We start from the raw sequence: 17757 nt of genomic DNA, 5'->3' as shown, positions 1-17757 counted from the left end.
TATTCAGAGCATAGGACACATGTTATAGTCAGCCGATAGCAAGATCACTGTTACATAGCGCGAACACACAAAGAGGAAAAGTTAATGGTTTGCATTAATATACATAGTATAGCTACAAGAACAGCTAAGCTTTCACATATAATATTGGTCTTGAAGATTAATAAGCTACAAGAGAAGCTAAGCTTCCGCGTGTAATATTGATCTTTTTTTGAGAGTGTTGCACTTTAAGAAACATCACACAAATATGCCAGTAAATTTAAAATAATGACATAAATGTCTGGTCTTCTGGGCTCAAAATTCTTGTAAGTGGCTGGTCCTCAAAGTGTTCAGTTATAAACACTCTGTGATTTAAGAAATTCATCCCATTTTCTCATTCATAACATAATTCATCTTGCGTAAAGAGAAATTTACTTTGAAAGTAACGCTTTTCGAACCAATACTATCCTGAGACTGTTAGAAATAGGTTCTATTTAGTAGTTACCAGAGAGTACCAGAAAACAGGCATTATTGCGTGTGCGCAGCTGCAGTGCTGTAGGGGATGAGGAACCATTACACCAACAACCTGAAAACAGCTTTCGCATCCTGCAACTACCCTCCCTACCTGGTACAGAAGCAAATAACCAGAGCCACTTCCTCATCCCCTCAAACCCAGAACCTCCCACCGAAGAACCCCAGAAGTGCCCCACTTGTGACAGGATACTTTCCCGGACTGGATCAGACTCTGAATGTGGCTCTCCAGCAGGGATACGACTTCCTCAAATCCTGCCCTGAAATGAGATCCATCCTTCATGAAATCCTCCCCACTCCACCAAGAGTGTCTTTCCGCCGTCCACCTAACCTTCGTAACCTCTTAGTTCATCCCCATGAAATGGGGATTTCACCACATTCCCTACCCTCTGGCTCCTACCCTTGTAACTGCCGCCGGTGTAAAACCTGTCCCATGCACCCTCCCACCACCACCTACTCTAGTCCTGTAACCCGGAAGGTGTACACGATCAAAGGCAGAGCCACGTGTGAAAGCACCCACATGATTTACCAACTGACCTGCCTACACTGTGAAGCTTTCTATGTGGGAATGACCAGCAACAAACTGTCCATTCGCATGAATGGACACAGGCAGACAGTGTTTGTTGGTAATGAGGATCACCCTGTGGCTAAACATGCCTTGGTGCACGGCCAGCACACCTTGGCACACTGTTACACTGTCCAGGTTATCTGGATACTTCCCACTAACACCAACTGTCAGAACTCCGGAGATGGGAACTTGCCCTTCAGTATATCCTCTCTTCTTGTTATCCGCCAGGCCTCAACCTCCGCTAATTTCAAGTTGCCGCCGCTCATACCTCACCTGTCTTTCAACAACATCTTTGCCTCTGTACTTCCGCCTCGACTGACATCTCTGCCCAAACTCTTTGTCTTTACCAATGTCTGCTTGTGTCTGTGTATGTGCAGATGGATGTGTGTGTGTGTGTGTGTGTGTGTGTGTGTGTGTGTGTGTGTGTGCGCGCGCGAGTGTATACCTGTCCTTTTTCTCCCCCTAAGGTAAGTCTTTCCGCTCCCGGGATTGGAATGACTCCTTACCCTCTCCCTTCACACCCACATCCTTTCGTCTTTACCTCTCCTTCCCTCTTTCCTGATGAAGCAACCGTTGGTTGCGAAAGATTGAATTTTGTGTGTATTTTGTGTTTGTTTGTGTTTCTATTAACCTGCCAGCGCTTTTGTTTGGTAAGTCACATCATCTTTGTTTTTAGATATAAATTAGTATAAAGTTGTATTTACTGCAATGAAGCTGAAAGTGCTATATTACTGGCAGATGTGTGCAAAAGAAAACGTTTAAGCTACAGTTTTCAGAATTTGTAACTCTTCTAGTAGTAACAAAGGACAGGAGGGGAAAAAGGAAGCAAAATCGAACATGTAAACTAAAGACTATGCCATTCAGTGTCAAGTGGAACATACAGGGTGTCCAAGGAGGACTGATCAATATTCAGAAATATTACAGGATCGATCATTTAAAGCAAAAAATTTGATATGGACATATGCCCTATTCCGAATAATTTCCTAGATATGACACATAAAATGTACATTGTTATTTATTTTCTGTATTACCCAATAAATTGTAAAGTTAACACGCATTTAACAGTCAGTAAACATTACAACACACATTTTACAAACTATCAACTGAAAAATACATATTTTGAATGCATTCACCTCCAAACACTGTCGTACATGTCACATTACAGTTGTACAGGTCACAATAAATGTTCAAATATCCCACCATCAACTTTGATGCATTTATGCACTCTTGGGAGAACATTTTATGTGTTGCTTGTTTAAATGCCTCTGCAATATTCCTAATGAGGGCAGCAGTGTCCCTGATGTGATCAAGCAGTTCACCTTGTGTATTCAGGTGTTTTTTTTTGTACACTTCAGATTTAATCTGGTGATCTTGGGGGTCAGTCAATTGTACTATCAGGACCAATGCAGTGCTTAGTGTAATTCCGCCCATTTCAACAATGTGCTGCTGTTCCTGCACAAGTTGTTGAACTAAACATCAAGAATAAAAATGGAACTTGGAAGAATATCTATTTCACACAATGTGCTGAAAACTCTGTAAACATTCTATGATCAGAAATTTCACGTGGCAGAAAGTGTCAACGGTGAGCACTCCTGTAAAATACCTGAATACTGACCACCCCTCCTGGAACACCCTGTGTAACATTCAGAAAAGGTATATAATAAGGCTTGGAAATAACTGCTTTGTATAAGTGTAAAAATTATAACGTATTGGTATCTCCGTCTATTTAACTAACAAGTCATTTTTCAACACTTACATTTCCAATAACATCTATCAAATAGAAAATAGTTTATAACAAATCATAACTATTGTTTACCGTACCTTCACATGGTGTTTCTATTACTTCATAAGTTGGTTCCAAATTTGAATCAGTTGTCTCTTTCACAAGTGGCATACCATTGAGATCAATATTTTCATAAGGATGTGAATCAATCATCCGTAACTGCTCACAAAAAAGTTCCCTGACTGCATGATGTACCAAAACATACTGTTCTTTTGTCTGGACCATTGCTGTGCGTTGTTTACGCATTTCACGCACCAGGTTGAATAAACTAAAGTCACTGGTCAGTTTCTGAAAATCATTCATAAATTATCATGGTATAATCTTACGCAATGAAACACACACTCAGATAATACACACATAAGAGACAAAAGGGAGAAATGAATATGTGGACACTGGTCTTGATGTCTGAAACACTACACTTCCATTATAATGTAATTACTCTATTGGGTTCCAGCACTACATTACGAATATATTCTGTCTGAACATGTCAATATAAACTTGTAGAATTTTCAATTACCATGGTAACCAATATGTAAATTTTTCAAAGTATTTCCAAAATTAAATAATTTAAATACTCCTTACAATTAAGTATTTTACTAAGTACACGGCAAAAGAAGAACAAAGTCTGGGAAAAATGATAACTTCAAAAAAATGTGTTCCACATGAAACACTTTTTTCTAAAAACATTGTATTATGTAATATTTATATTAGGCTAAGTTCATAATTTGGTAGTAATGGAGACCACTCACTGAATAGCAGAAGTATTGAGCCATCAACAAGTGCACACACACAAAAGATAAAGGAAACTTGCTAGCTTTCGGAATCAATCTTTTTTTGAGCTAGTGTGTGTGTGTGTGTGTGTGTGTGTGTGTGTGTGTGTGTGTGTGTGTGTGTGTGTGTGTGTGTGTGCGCGCGCATGCACACTTTAATTCAATAAAGGATTGATTCAAAAAGGAAGCAATTTTTCTTTCCCTTTTGTGTTGCCTGTAATCAACACAATGCTTCTGCTATTCGGTACGTGGTCTCCTTTGCTCCTAAATTATCTAAATTCTACCAGAACTTTCCTACTATAAATGTGTAGCTCTACTTGCTATAAAGCACTTATTGAGTTTACAGATCACACTAATTACGTCCGCTTTCTGAATTCTAATTCCTTGTCATGTTCCAGACCTCACATCAGTATAGTCCTTTCCTCCTCACGCCAGCCTGCCTGAGCTAAAACGCGTGCATTTCGGCCTCCACTAGTAACACGGTAGTGGCTCTTCTGCCAACACAACAGCTTCCCTATGGGGCTTCATAACATGCCTAACATTGAAGCTCCCAATAACTAGTAAATGCCTCCCCTCGTGTGCCTGCTCAGAACTTGCTGAAGGAGCAGCCACCCGTCCATTCAGAAGGTGAATGAGTGAGACTAGATGGCCAGCCTCCATGTTGACTTTCTGTCTTGAGTGACATGAATGCATTACAACCACCACTCACCCTGCGGTGAATGTGGGTACCTGTGATAGGTATACTACAAAGTGCCTAAGCAGCAGAGTCCATGGATGAAACAAACAATATTGAGGTGTCCCATGTGATGCACCTGGTGGTCCGCCACCGCTACACTACAAGGCAGTAGCCTGAAGATGCTGGCCATAAGAAACTTCAGCCACTCGCGAATTGTGGCCAGTTCCTCCTGTATCCCCCCCCCCCACACCATCCACTAACTGAAGAACTGAACTATGAAAGCACGCAGAAAAAGCTAAATATATGACTTGTTTCTCTCCTGGTGCATCACCAATGGCAACTGGCCTCTGACTGCTGTAATCAATGGTCACTTGCCTTTCAAAACAACCAGTCCATCATTGTATTTCTATTATATTTTTATACTGAATATACTACAGAATTCTCATGTCTATCACAAATCACCTGTGCAGTTATTAGTCCAATGTGACTGGAAAAGATTGCAGGTCACTCCATATTACAACAGACATAAAAGTATAATATTCATTTACAGACCCATAGATCCAAACTCCATCTCTTATGGGATCCTACAGCAGTGATGTATACAGCATCAGTGATCATACTGTTGCAGAAGCTGAGTAGCATAGTCACTGTAGTGTAGTGGTTATGATACTAGACTGTTGAATGGAAGGTCGTGAGTTCAAAACTCACCTGAACTGTAAAATTTTAAAATCTATATTCGGTTCGAGTACTTTCTAGAAGTACCCACAAATGTCAAGAACCATTATTCTGGAATGTTCTGCAACTGTATATATACCGTATGTGTTCTGGCCGGAGGCAGTTCATTCTGTGCTCTTGTATGGTTAAGTGCTGAATAAACCTTCGTAAAGTGACGTTCATGTTCGTCATTCATCTAATTACACCTTCTTCTATGTGACATTATTCTTCTGGAGATGCTGGGTACTGGAACTTGTGATAGCGCACATTATCAACAACACAGTGGCTCCCATCAGGCCACGACAGAGCCGCCGTTTATGTGGTGAGAAACCCGAGTTTGAGCCATATTCAACAGATCACAATCTAACGGAGGCAGAAGAAGAAGAGGACGTTACGATGACAGCAACTGTATGCCACCACATGAGACATCCTTCTGGGTTCTCTGGTGATGATGGCCAAGATCCAAACAAGTGGCTGAAGGTATATGAGCGAATAGCAAAATTTAACAAATGGGATGACACTGTGTGTTTGGCTAACGTATTTTTCTACTTAGAGGGCACTGCCAAGCAACGGTATGAGAACAACGAGGAGAAGTTCACAAGCTGGGAAGTATTCCAGGCGGAACTGCGCAACTATTTCGGTGACACGCAATGACAGAAGTGTAAGGCTGAAGATAAATTAAAGTGCAGGTCACAGTGTCCAGGAGAAATGACAGCATCCTACATTCCAGACGTCTTGGAGCTGTATAAAATAGTGGATCCCAAAATGAAGGAGGAAGATAAGGTTGCACATCTCATGAAGGGTGTTGCTGAGGACATGTATCAAGCCCTACTCCTGAAGGACGTTTCGACAGTAGACGACTTCATAAAATGGTGCCAGTATACCGAAACACTGCATTAAAAAAAGAATTACATGCAAGAAGTTTGAATGGCTTCCAAATGTCTATCGATGTCTGTGATGGAGGAAGCAACTGATTTCACAAGTGTTCTTCGTCAGATAGTGAGAGAGGAAGTTCAGAAGGCACTTGGATTGCACGGCTAGCAAAAAACCGAGATGCTTCAAGAGGTCATAAGGGAGGAAGTGGAATAGACACTGAACCCAATCTCTCATCCTTCATTTTCCTTTAAAACGGTAAAAAAGTTTAGACCCAGGTGAAGTTACATTCCTACAATGTTGCATGAGGAACCTGTTTAGGTACCAAGGAAGACTGACGTCTGGAGGACCCAGGACAATCAACCAGTATGTTTCCCCTGCAGACAACCAGGACATGTGGTGCACTGTTGTCGAGAAAGGCGGCGGATATTTGATGATGCCTGTGCCAAAAGACAGCAGACCGATCTTAGCCAACACCAACTCCGGAACGACAAAGATGAACAAGAAGATGTGGGCGCAGGGCGACATAGGTCACCATCGCCACAAGCTAGCAGAAGAGGATGCTCCCCAACATGCTGATCAAGGTCTCCATCGCCGTTTAGAAGCTCCAGCCGATCACCCAGCTGCCACAAACTGGAAAACTAAAGGGTACGACCTTCCTTGGAGGTGAGGCCGCCAAAGAGAAAAATCCTCCGCCGTTGATCACTACAAAAATAATAGGAAACTACGTCGATATCCTCATGGATGGCTGATCAGCCCAAGATCTTGTGGACTCTGGAGCATCATATTGAGTCATTTCGGAGAAGTACCATCACCTGTTGCAGAAAACCATATTCGTCGACAACAAAACATCTCTGCTGAAGGTGGCTAATGGGAAATATGTAAAACCTACAGGAAGATGTGTCATTCGAGTGGGTATAAGTGGCCATACACAGCCCTTAGAATTCATCATCTTACAAGAGTGTACCAATGACATCATTCTTGGATAGGACTTTTTGAAAGCTTCTCAGGCAATTATAAATTGTGGTCGCTTGAAGATTATGCTAGATGAGATGAGATACTGTGGACAGGAAGATGCGCATCCAAGTGTGTGGAGACTGTGCTGGATGAAGTGATCATTCCTGCAGGTAACTGTCATGTGTCATGCCATACATCAATCCATGGATCTTGTGGTGGAATGTAAGAGAGGCATACCACTGAAGAATAACTTGGTCATCCCAGCCTCTGTTGTCTCATTTAAGAACGGATTCGGTGAATTGTGGATAGTTAACTGTCACCAAGAACCACAGATCCTTCAAAGATGCATGTGCATAGCAAATGCAGAGCCGTTAGTTGCAGAACAGCTGAGCATCATAGAAACCTCCAATGCCAAGTCTGTGACGAAATTAGTGCTACCACTATGAAACAAGATCTTCTAGCTCGACTATCACCAGATCTCACTAAGGACCAACAGAAGAAGAGTTCTCTGAATGCTTCAATCCACAGGTGAAGAGCAAATTAGACAAATCAATGGTGAAGCACCAGATTAGCACTGGAGACCATCAACCAGTAAGCCAGAGAGCATACCATGTGTCAGCAATGGAACGTCGAATAATTCGCGACGAGGTAGAGAAAATGATGATGAATGACATCATTCAGCCTTTGCAGAGCCCATGGTCATCACCAGTGGTTCTCGTCAGGAAGAAGGATGGCAGTTGGGGCTTTTATGTTGATTAAAGGAAGCTTAATAAGGTAACCAGAAAGGACATTTACCCTCTTCCATGAATTGACGATACACTAGACTGTCTGAAGGGGGCTAAGTTTTTCTCAACCATGGACATATACTCAGGATACTGGCAAGTCGAAGTAGATGAGACTGAGTGTGAGAAAACTGCATTCATTACCCCTGAGGACCTGTATGAGTTTAAGGTAATGCCGTTTGGTTTGTGTAATGGACCAGCAACTTTTGAACGGATGATGGTTAATCTTCGTCACCTGAATGGACAATGTGTCTTTGTGACTTAGATGACATTATAGTGTTCTCAGAGACATTTGATGAACATATAAACAGACTGAGGGCCGTTCTTAATTGTCTCCAACAAGACAGACTGAAACTTAATCCGAGAAAGTGTCTCTTTGGAGCAAAAGAAATCAAAACACTTGGACACTTTGTGCCAAAAGAAGGTGTGTGACCAGACACAGAAAAGGTGAGAGCTATAACAGAATTTCCTATTCCTAAAAGTATTAGAGATGTAAGAAGCTTCCTCGGATTATGTTCTTATAACCGTCATTTTATCAAAGACTTTTGTATCAAAGAGAGGCCACTCCGAGTTGTTAAAAGCCGATGCTAAATTTATTTGGGGTGGTGCTCAACAAGATTCTTTCGATGTGCTGTGAAAAGCTCTGATGACTGACACTGTACTTAGTCTGTATGATGAGAGAGCACCTACACAACTACACACAAGTGGGTTCAGTGCTGTTCTGGTGCAAATTTTGGATGGAAAAGAGAAGGTTATAGCCTATGCTTCTAGGACACTTACAAAAGCTGAGAAAAACTACTCAACTATAGAAAGAGAATGTCTTGCTGTGATCTGGGCCATGTGCAAATTTCAACAGTATATATATACTAAGATGGTATCTGTTCTTTCAGACATGTCCGAAAGAACAGATACCATCGGTGACCATGCAGTTCGTTAGAATCAAATTACAATGAAATGAACACCCTTAGCTACTTACAGGTGTTGACATACATCAACGGGGACAGACGAAAATGTACGCCCCGACCACGACTCGAACCCGGGATCTCCTGCTTACATGGCAGACGCCCTATCCATCTGAGCCACCGAGGACACAGAGGATAGCGCGACTGCAGGGATTTATCTCTGGCACGCCTCCCGCGAAACCCACATTCTCAACGTATAGTCCCGCACTACATCCGTAGTGCCCCCACCCATTATACTCATTACTCGCGGCGTGTTGCCGATTCCCCTAAGAGTACGGGCACTATTTGTGAATTCGCACAGGAGAAGAAGATGGTCAAGTGGTTGGTGAGCCTTAACTATATATATATATATATATATATATATATATATATACTAAGATGGTATCTGTTCTTTCGGACAAGTTCGAAAGAACAGATACCATCGGTGACCATGCGGTTCGTTAGAATCAAATTACAATGAAACGAACACCCTTAGCTACTTACAGGCGTTGACATGAAGCCCTATAAGGGCCCTGCAACCCAGGGTAAATTCGAAGCTCCAGTGACAGGCAACAAGTGGAAAGGTGACGAAGAATGTAGCCACAAGGGAAGTTCTAAGAAGATCACCGCAAGGGTGAACATCAGTCATCGGGGGTCAGAATATGCAGGACCTATGACTTGTTCCCGAACTAGGAGGACATAACACCGAGACGCTGTTCTCTTAAGGAGGGAGTAATGTCACAGAAGAAGCTGAGTAGCAAAGTCACTGTAGTGTAGTGGTTATGATACTAGACTGTTGCATGGAGGTTTGTGAGTTCAAAATTCACCTGAACTGTAAAATTTTAATTTCTATATTCGGTTCGAGTACATTGTAGAGCAAGTGATGAATAAACCTTCGTAAAGTGAAGTTAGCATTTGTCATTCATCTAATTACACCTTCTTCTACGTGACAATATTTGAAGTGAATTTTGTTACTGCACTGTGCGCTGAACACCAAATATGCACTCATATTGTTGCAACACATTTTGTTTATAATCACAATTATATAGAGATTAATCACATTAAGTTCTAAAATCCTGACACTTCCTGGCAGATTAAAACTCTGTGCCAGAGCGAGACTCGAACTCAGAACCTCTGCCTTCTAAAATCCTATTCTGGCATGAACTGTTCTGGAACAAGTTGTAGTTTTATCATGAATTGTTTCAATAAATTTTTCCTTAGTTCCCCAGTCTTTGGCAATTACCTGCTTTGCTCTTCATCATGCCCAGAACAGAACATCTGTAGCCACCTAAAAATCACTGCTTCATCCCTGAGCTTCATAGATATGACATGGAATGAATGATGCTTTGAGAATTACAAAAATCTAATAAAAAATTGAATGACACAGGCATTTATACCAGTCACCACATTTATACAGCACACAGCCACATTAAAATTGTGTGTGTTTCTATCAATAACAGCCTTGGCATGGCACATGCAACAAAATCAGTTGCACTAGACTGTAGCAGGGTTTCATCAACGAAACTTATTTTATGGATGAATTATAATATCACAGTATTTAAGTATCTTACTTCTTCTCAACCACTGTTCCTACCAAAAATACCTGTCATGACCTAAAAAGCGCAAATTCAGAGAAAATTTTATCTGAAATAATGTGGAAATGAAAAAGAACAATGAACAGAAGTTATAATTAACTATAATCTTTATGTTCATAAAATGTTTACTTACACCAGCCCTGAGTAGACCCAAAACATAATCTATGGCACATATTGTGCCCGTGCGGCCACAACCAGCAGAACAATGAATAAGCACAGGCAAAGTTTCTGAAGCCTGAGTATCTCTCACAAGGCGAACCATGTCGAGCAGAGGTCTCACCAGTGGTGGCACACCATGATCTGGCCAAGCAGAGTAGTGAAACTGGCAAACTGTACGATGTTCTGCAATAGAAGTGTCAAAATTCACATAAAATAAACTTTTTGAGAGTCATTAAAACAAGACAACTGGCAATTTATACTCTACAATACTGGAAGAAGGTAAAATAATGAGAAGGTAAGAAGAACATGGTAACTTACCTGCCTATAATTTTGTCAAAGGAATAATCATAATATAGTAAGATACAAACATCTCAAGTGAGGACACAGTAAAACCAACATATTCATACAAACATGGGTTTGAAGCACAACAAAGAAGTTGCTTTGTTAGGGTATAAATGTAATCCCAACAAACCTCTGCAGCATGTCGTCAGTGGCTTTCCATACAAGCTGTGATCACAATTTCTGTAAAGTGCTCTCCTTAGTTGTACTGGATGACATAAATTGACAATAACTAGATCACTGAAAGAGAAATGAATTCCTTTTTTCATTGCAGTAACCTTTGAGTATTACGAAAACTTACAGTGATCTTCATTTAGTTAGTTACTTGCTTCTGTGGCACAGTGGTCAGCTTGCTCTACTGCAACAAGGAGAACCTGCGTTCAATTTCTGATACTGCCAATGACTGTTTCTTGGTGGGAAAAATGGAACACGCCCTATTCACTGTTGTAAGAACAACTGAGACATCCCATGACATGTTAAGTAGATGATAAAGTAGCAATGAGAAGGCATTTAATGGTCCCTGGACCTGATCACAGAATTAAGTTTTGATTTTCATTTTTATGCATTTAGAAGTGAGATACTATGGCATGTAGGAACTCATTTTTAATTCCAAAGCAGGCAGGTATTCTGATAATGCACTCTCAAGCAGTTGACAGCATCTGGAGACTTCTGCAGTTCCTGCTTCACAGATCCGTCTCCACGGTCCGAAGGTGGTGTGCCTTTGGATTGAAACCAGTCAACAATCAATGTGATTTTGCAATCTAGACTGTTTTTATAACTACAATTGTGAAAATCAATCGGTTTTTCCCAAAATGTGTTCAAAAATTGGTCTTTAACACATTGCTCAAAAATACAGATGTATTCTATAGTCCCATAAAAGATTTCCACTTCAAACCTGCAGAGACCCACACTTTGACTCTGCAACAAAATGGGCTATAAACTCACATTTTAGCAGCATAATGGCTCTCTACTCATTCAAAAAGGCAGAAGAATCCAAAACAAATTGAATGTAGTTGGGAATATGGATGAACAATTCTACCAGAGATTTTTCAGTGACATGTCACCCACTAAATTGCAAAACAGACCAAACACCTAACCACTAAGAACTTGGCCGTTTGCCTGGATACATGCACACATACTTTTATATAGGAAAATGACCAGAAAACTTGTCTAAAATTTATATAATATGCAGTGGTTGTTTTTGCTGTTGCTGTTTTATTCTCATAAGTTTTCTGTTTTACTGATTTGTTGATATGCCTTACTGATAGACACTGAGCACAGAAGTTTTCAGTACAGTGAGGAAGGCAGCACAAATGGTACAGTGTTTACTATGGAATAGGTCCAAATATAACAAAATTACTAAAACAATTTAGAACTTAATATAATATGATCACATTATGACATGACTAATGATTTACAGTGCACTTTGGAAAATTTATTATATTTCAAATTACTATATCCTAGGAACATGTACCACGGCAAAATTTGAGGTTTTATTAGCATAGTCAATGGATCAATTAATAAAAATGTTGAAATTTTCAGAATTCTTGACGAGTTTATTAAAAATAGAAGTTTTAGCAAAGTAGCGAGATCGGTACAATGATTACATTCATACAGAATTCAAACAATGAAAAAAGTCCCGAATTGTTTGAATTCATTGTTTTAATTAACAGTGATCAGGCTTGTAGACTGCTTAAAGAATAAATGCAAGTAATATTATGTTCATCTCAGTGGGAACTATACACATTTAAACTCTTACTGCATTATCATTTTGACATTCCTGCCGAATATTATACATACTTCACCTAAATTACAATGTTCCACAACTTGCAAACATCAGTAAATCTGATAAATTACCACACAACTCTTTAATTAATGAAATGTTATAAGAACCATGAAGCCAAAAAGTGACTGCCAAGTGAATTCAGTCATGGTGAATATTCATTTAATGGACCTAGCAACAAATTCTTTCTTGCATTAATGTTTCATGCACAAAAGGAAATTATCTGCACATTTATTAAGTCAGGTTAATTTTAAACTATTGGTTGTTTTTGAACTTAAGCCAATCAGACTATTTCAATGCACTTGCTTCAAATGTGTTGATTACAAACATCAAATGAAGAAATGTACAAGTTACCTCATAATAAAACAAGTGAGCCTAGCAATGAGGTTTTAAAAAACAATGAAATTGAAAATACCTTACATCTTCACACAGCTCATTTTATACTAAGAAGCACTGTGAACTTTACCCAGATGATAATATAAGTCTCAGTGCTGCTTGCTATCTGTGTGAGACATATTTCTGCCATAGGAATTCTTTGGTTTCTCTATATAGTTTTATGTTTTCTTTATCTTGTGTTTTACCAGGTGTCTTCTAATATACGTAAGTTAATTTTCATTTGGTTAGCTTAGCACCCTGATTTATGTAAAGTGCATTTCATGTAGCTGAATACCAAACATATATTTTGTAATCAGCCCAAATATCATTATTTCACCAAAAAAAATCTAATTTTAAGGTTTATTGTCCTCATTCAATAATGTTCTCCACTGCCTTTTTACATATTTGAACACAATATGAATTACATTCAAGAAATATCATTATAACACTATTGCAAAACACTGGTCATAATGTGCATAATATTTAACAGTTTCAGGCAAACCACATTACAAAAAAGTTTCATGGACGTACTATGATCCACCACTTGGTACATGCTTTAGAACACTTAAATTCCTAAAGGAAATATGATCTGCTTGAGAAATGTTTCAAATGTCAGTTGTAAATGCAAGAACTGTTATTTTGGAAGCTACCTCCATATACTCACACAGTAAAGGAGACAACACAGTATTTTTAAGAAGTTGTATGATAGTTTATATAGCTTTTTAAGCAGGTCAATAGAGGAACTTATGAAAAATTTCTTTTATGTGCCTACAACCCCATATGTTTAGAAACATTGTTTGCATTGGTGAAGTTATGAAGTCATGTACTGAACAGAACAAATGGTTAAAACATTCTTAAAAATGGTGTGCTGCAAATGTCAGCTTAAGCTGCTCCCACTCACCAAAGAATGAGATTTCTTGATGGAAATGCCACTAGACACATGATTCTGGTGTTCCAAAGACACAATGGATATTTTCCAAGCACAAAGGAGAGATGTTTTTTAAAACAATGAGGCCAACCACTCCTCATGCTTATTATTTTCTTTAATCCATCTGGGACTGCATTTTAGGTTGTACTAGGTCTAAATTATCATTACTCCTCTGTTATCAGAAGATTAGAAATTTCCAGCCTTGTTGGTCATATAGATCTACTGTAACTTTCCCAAATGCCGACTGAATACTGCTGTCAGGGTCTCCAGCTTAGTGTAATCAGTACGTATTTGTTTCATCTGCAGTATTTCTTAGCTGAAGATGGATCGTTCTGCTCTCTCTCTCTCTCTCTCTCTCTCTCTCTCTCTCTCTCTCTCTCTCACACACACACACACCACCACCACCACCACCACCACCACCACCAAAACAACAACAACAACAAAATCAAAATCAAAAGCTATTCTGTGCATTCAGATAAAAGCAATTGTTAGACAAATGAAATACTTTTCCAGAATTTTATATACTCTCCTGATCAAAACTGTCTTAAATTGTGGAAAGTGCTTAAAATTTTTCACATTGTGAAACAACACACACAGTTTGACAACAACATTACTAACATTTCCTCTTTTTCAAACTCTGCTCCTTCTGCAATTTATTCAAGTGCTCCTATTAGCTCTGTGTTAATACTTACCTTTAACTATAGTAAGAACATTGTTATAAATATCTAAATATTTCAAAAATTTACAAAATGCTTTCTGCAAATGAGTCAAAAGACAAGCCTCAAATATGTTGATATTAGGACATGATACATTGTACTGTAGACACCATACAATAATTGGTGGCATATGAACACTTGCAACCTACATATCCAAATTTCACAATCTAACACACATTTCATCGCTTCATTCAGGGAAACCAAACTAACCTTTACATCTACATCTATACTCTGCAAGCCACCATCTATCTTGCAATGTCTGTCAATGGAGTTGGTGGATCATCTCCATGACACTTTCATGCTTACTAAATGAACCTGTAATGAAATGTACTGCTCTTTTGAGGACCTTCTATATTTCCTATATCTTTCCTATCTCATACAAATCCTACAATGACAAACAATATTCAAGTACTGGTTGAACAAGTGTTCTATAAGCTAATTCTTTTATTGATGGACTAAATTTCGTGAAGATTCCTCCATTGAATCCCATTTTGGCAGATGCTTTACTTGCATTTCATTTGATGTGGCTGTTTCATTTCAGATCACTCTGTATGCATTCACCTAGATATTTTATGGAAGTAACTGCGTCCACTGATTGTTCTGGAGTTTTGTAGTCATACAATAAAGGGCCTTCTATGTAATCGTAGTAAGTTACATTTGTTCATGTCGAGGGTCAATTGCTATTCCCTGCACCAAGCACTTGTCTTCTGAACACCTTTCTGCACTTCACTACAATTTTTGAGCTTTGAGACTTATCAGTACACAACAGCATCATCTGTGAAAAGCCTCCTGTAACTTAAAATGTTGAAAACTAATGGTCATATAATACTTTCCTTGGGCACACCCAAAGTTATCTTCACCCCTGAAGACTTCTCTGAGTTCAGAATATCATGTTGTGTTCTGTTTGCTGGAAACTCTTCAATCCTATCATGCAGTTGGTCTGAAATTCTGTGCACTCATATTTTGTTCATTAGGTGGCAGTACAAAACTGTATCAAATGCCTTCCTGAAGTCAAGGATCACGGCATCTACCAGTGCGCCTGTATCTACTGCTTTCTGGATCTCGTGGAAGAACAGAGTGAGCTCGGTTTCACATGATTTCTGCTTCTGAAATTAACTGTGGTTCCACTAGATGCAATTTTCAGCCACCAGAAATGTCGTAAGACATGTTCCACAAATCTACAACTGACCAATGTTGGGAATACAGGTCTGTAGTTTTGTGTCAGTCTGATGACCCATCTTGAAAACGGGAATGACCTGTGCTTTTTTCCAATCATCAGGAACACTGTGCTCCTTCAAAGATCTATGGTACACTGCTTTTCTACTGCTACCTTTATGTCTATTGAACTCACTGTCTTTTCTGGTATTTAATGACTTTGCTTCTATCATAACTCCACTGCTTTTAGTGCTGTGACATCACCATTTTCAGTCTATAATCTTAGCTCCTCTTTCCTTACTCATCATTTATTTATACCAATCTTCTGCCAATTTGTTTTTATTCCTTTTTTAAATGTATGTCTCCTCAAATATTTACTGTTTCTAACAGTTTAATGTTGTTCTACTACCTTTCCTCTTGTACGTTAGCTGACTGCTCCCCAAAATAAATTCGGTATCACTTTTTGAAGATAGAAAAATTAAATCCCGCTCCTCTTAAAGTTTATTTATTATTTCACTAGTTCCACTTCTTGGAGAAGTGATCTTTATTTCCACAAATTCACAATTTTATGAATATTTCTCGGCTCCTGTCAGTGCTAGTGCCATTTATTATAGTTTGACCAAGCTAAGTGTGTTCCTGGAAGAACAACAGTGTTTCTTGGAACTACCCCAGGTGCAGTCTGTCTAGGAAACATTTTGTTCCTTCCATTTTTGTATTTCTTGTCTAGAGTAGAGTATTGGAAAATACACTGTCTGGTCACATTAATGTGTCCACCTGTCAAAAATCTTTCGTAGCATAGACTGCTGGGAGATGTGCAGGAAGAGAGCGAGTCAGGTTCTGGAAGGTTCCGATAGGGATGTGGAACTACACTGACACCGGTATAATGGCCAGCTGCACTAAGTTTTTCAGTCCGGGATTGATGGTGCGTACAGCCCGATCTAGATAGTCCCACAAATTCTCTATTGCATTTAAATCTGGGGAGTTTGGTGGGCAGCAGAATGCTCTAAACTCATCCTGATGCTCTTAGATCAACACACACTGCGAGCTTTATGACATGTTCCACTGTCCTGCTGGTAGATGCCATGGTGCTAAGGAAAAACAAACTGCATGTAGAGATAGACATGGTCCTGAAAGGTAGATGCATACTAGTGTTGATCCAGTGTGCCTTCCAGAATGACAATACCACCCAGGGAACACCATGGAAATATTTCCCAGACCATAACACTGCAATTATTGTTGCAGGGTATTTGCTTTCATATGTTTCATGTTGTGCATACCAATAGAGCGTAAAACGTGATTCATCTGAAAAGACCACCTGCCAGCACTAAGTGGTGGTTCAATTGCAGTATTGACATGCAAATTCCAGTCTTCACTGTCAAGGAACAGCAGTCAGTATGGGTGGATGAACCGGTTGCCTGCTGCAGAGGCCCGTACACACCAACGGTCACTGAACAGTCATTGGCGAGATATTGCTGGTAGCCCCTTGATTTATCTGAGTGGTCAACAGTTGCATGTTTATTCACCTATACCCACCTCTGCAGTCATCTTTCACCCCTGTAATGTATGGCCCATGGTGCACCACAGTTGCCTCGGCACCGGTTTTGTATAGGACCATGCACAGCATACTGTAATCGCAGCAGCACGCGGACAGATTAAAAACTTCGCCATTTCAGACATGCTTCAGCCCTTGGCTGGAAAGTCAATTATCAAGCCCTTTTAGACGTTAGATAAATTTCTCCATGTCCGCTTTACAACAATGACTGCACTGTTTTCCATGTCACCCTGAAATGCTTTATATACCCTCCACTGCTAGTGCTGCCACCAGCCATCTGCAAGTGGTTATCATACGCTGACTCCGAACATAGGTGGTAGTCACATTAATGTGATGAGACTGTGCGTAACACACCATACTCAAGGTTTAATATTTCACTTGCTCTAAGTCTATGAAAAGCTCTGTCTGTTTTCCTCTTAAGCACAAAATGGCACGGTTCTGCCTCCCATCATTAGGCACAGCTTTAACTTGGTTGAGCTACAAGAAAGCAAGTAGACTTTATTTGCCATTACAAAAGCTAGGTTTCAAATGGATGTCCAGCACCATAGCACCCACAATAAATGAATCTTAACAAGACGACGCGA

At 39.6% G+C, this 17757-nt stretch overlaps 1 protein-coding gene across 1 annotated transcript in view; it reads right to left on the bottom strand.

Annotated features, from left to right (window-relative positions):
* LOC124555620 overlaps positions 1-17757 on the bottom strand; it is a 121357-nt gene that overhangs the window by 57967 nt on the left and 45633 nt on the right. The window contains exons 5-6 of the mRNA XM_047129589.1: positions 10300-10508; positions 2897-3146 (exon numbers count right to left, since the gene is read on the bottom strand). Of these exons, the coding sequence (XP_046985545.1) occupies positions 2897-3146; positions 10300-10508 (459 nt within the window). The remainder of the gene's footprint in view (positions 1-2896; positions 3147-10299; positions 10509-17757) is intronic.

The sequence above is a fragment of the Schistocerca americana genome, chromosome X (genome assembly GCF_021461395.2).
Source record: "Schistocerca americana isolate TAMUIC-IGC-003095 chromosome X, iqSchAmer2.1, whole genome shotgun sequence".
Lineage (NCBI taxonomy): Eukaryota > Metazoa > Arthropoda > Insecta > Orthoptera > Acrididae > Schistocerca > Schistocerca americana.
The sequence above is the reverse complement of the archived record's forward strand: the minus strand, read 5'-3'. Positions and strand labels throughout refer to the sequence as shown.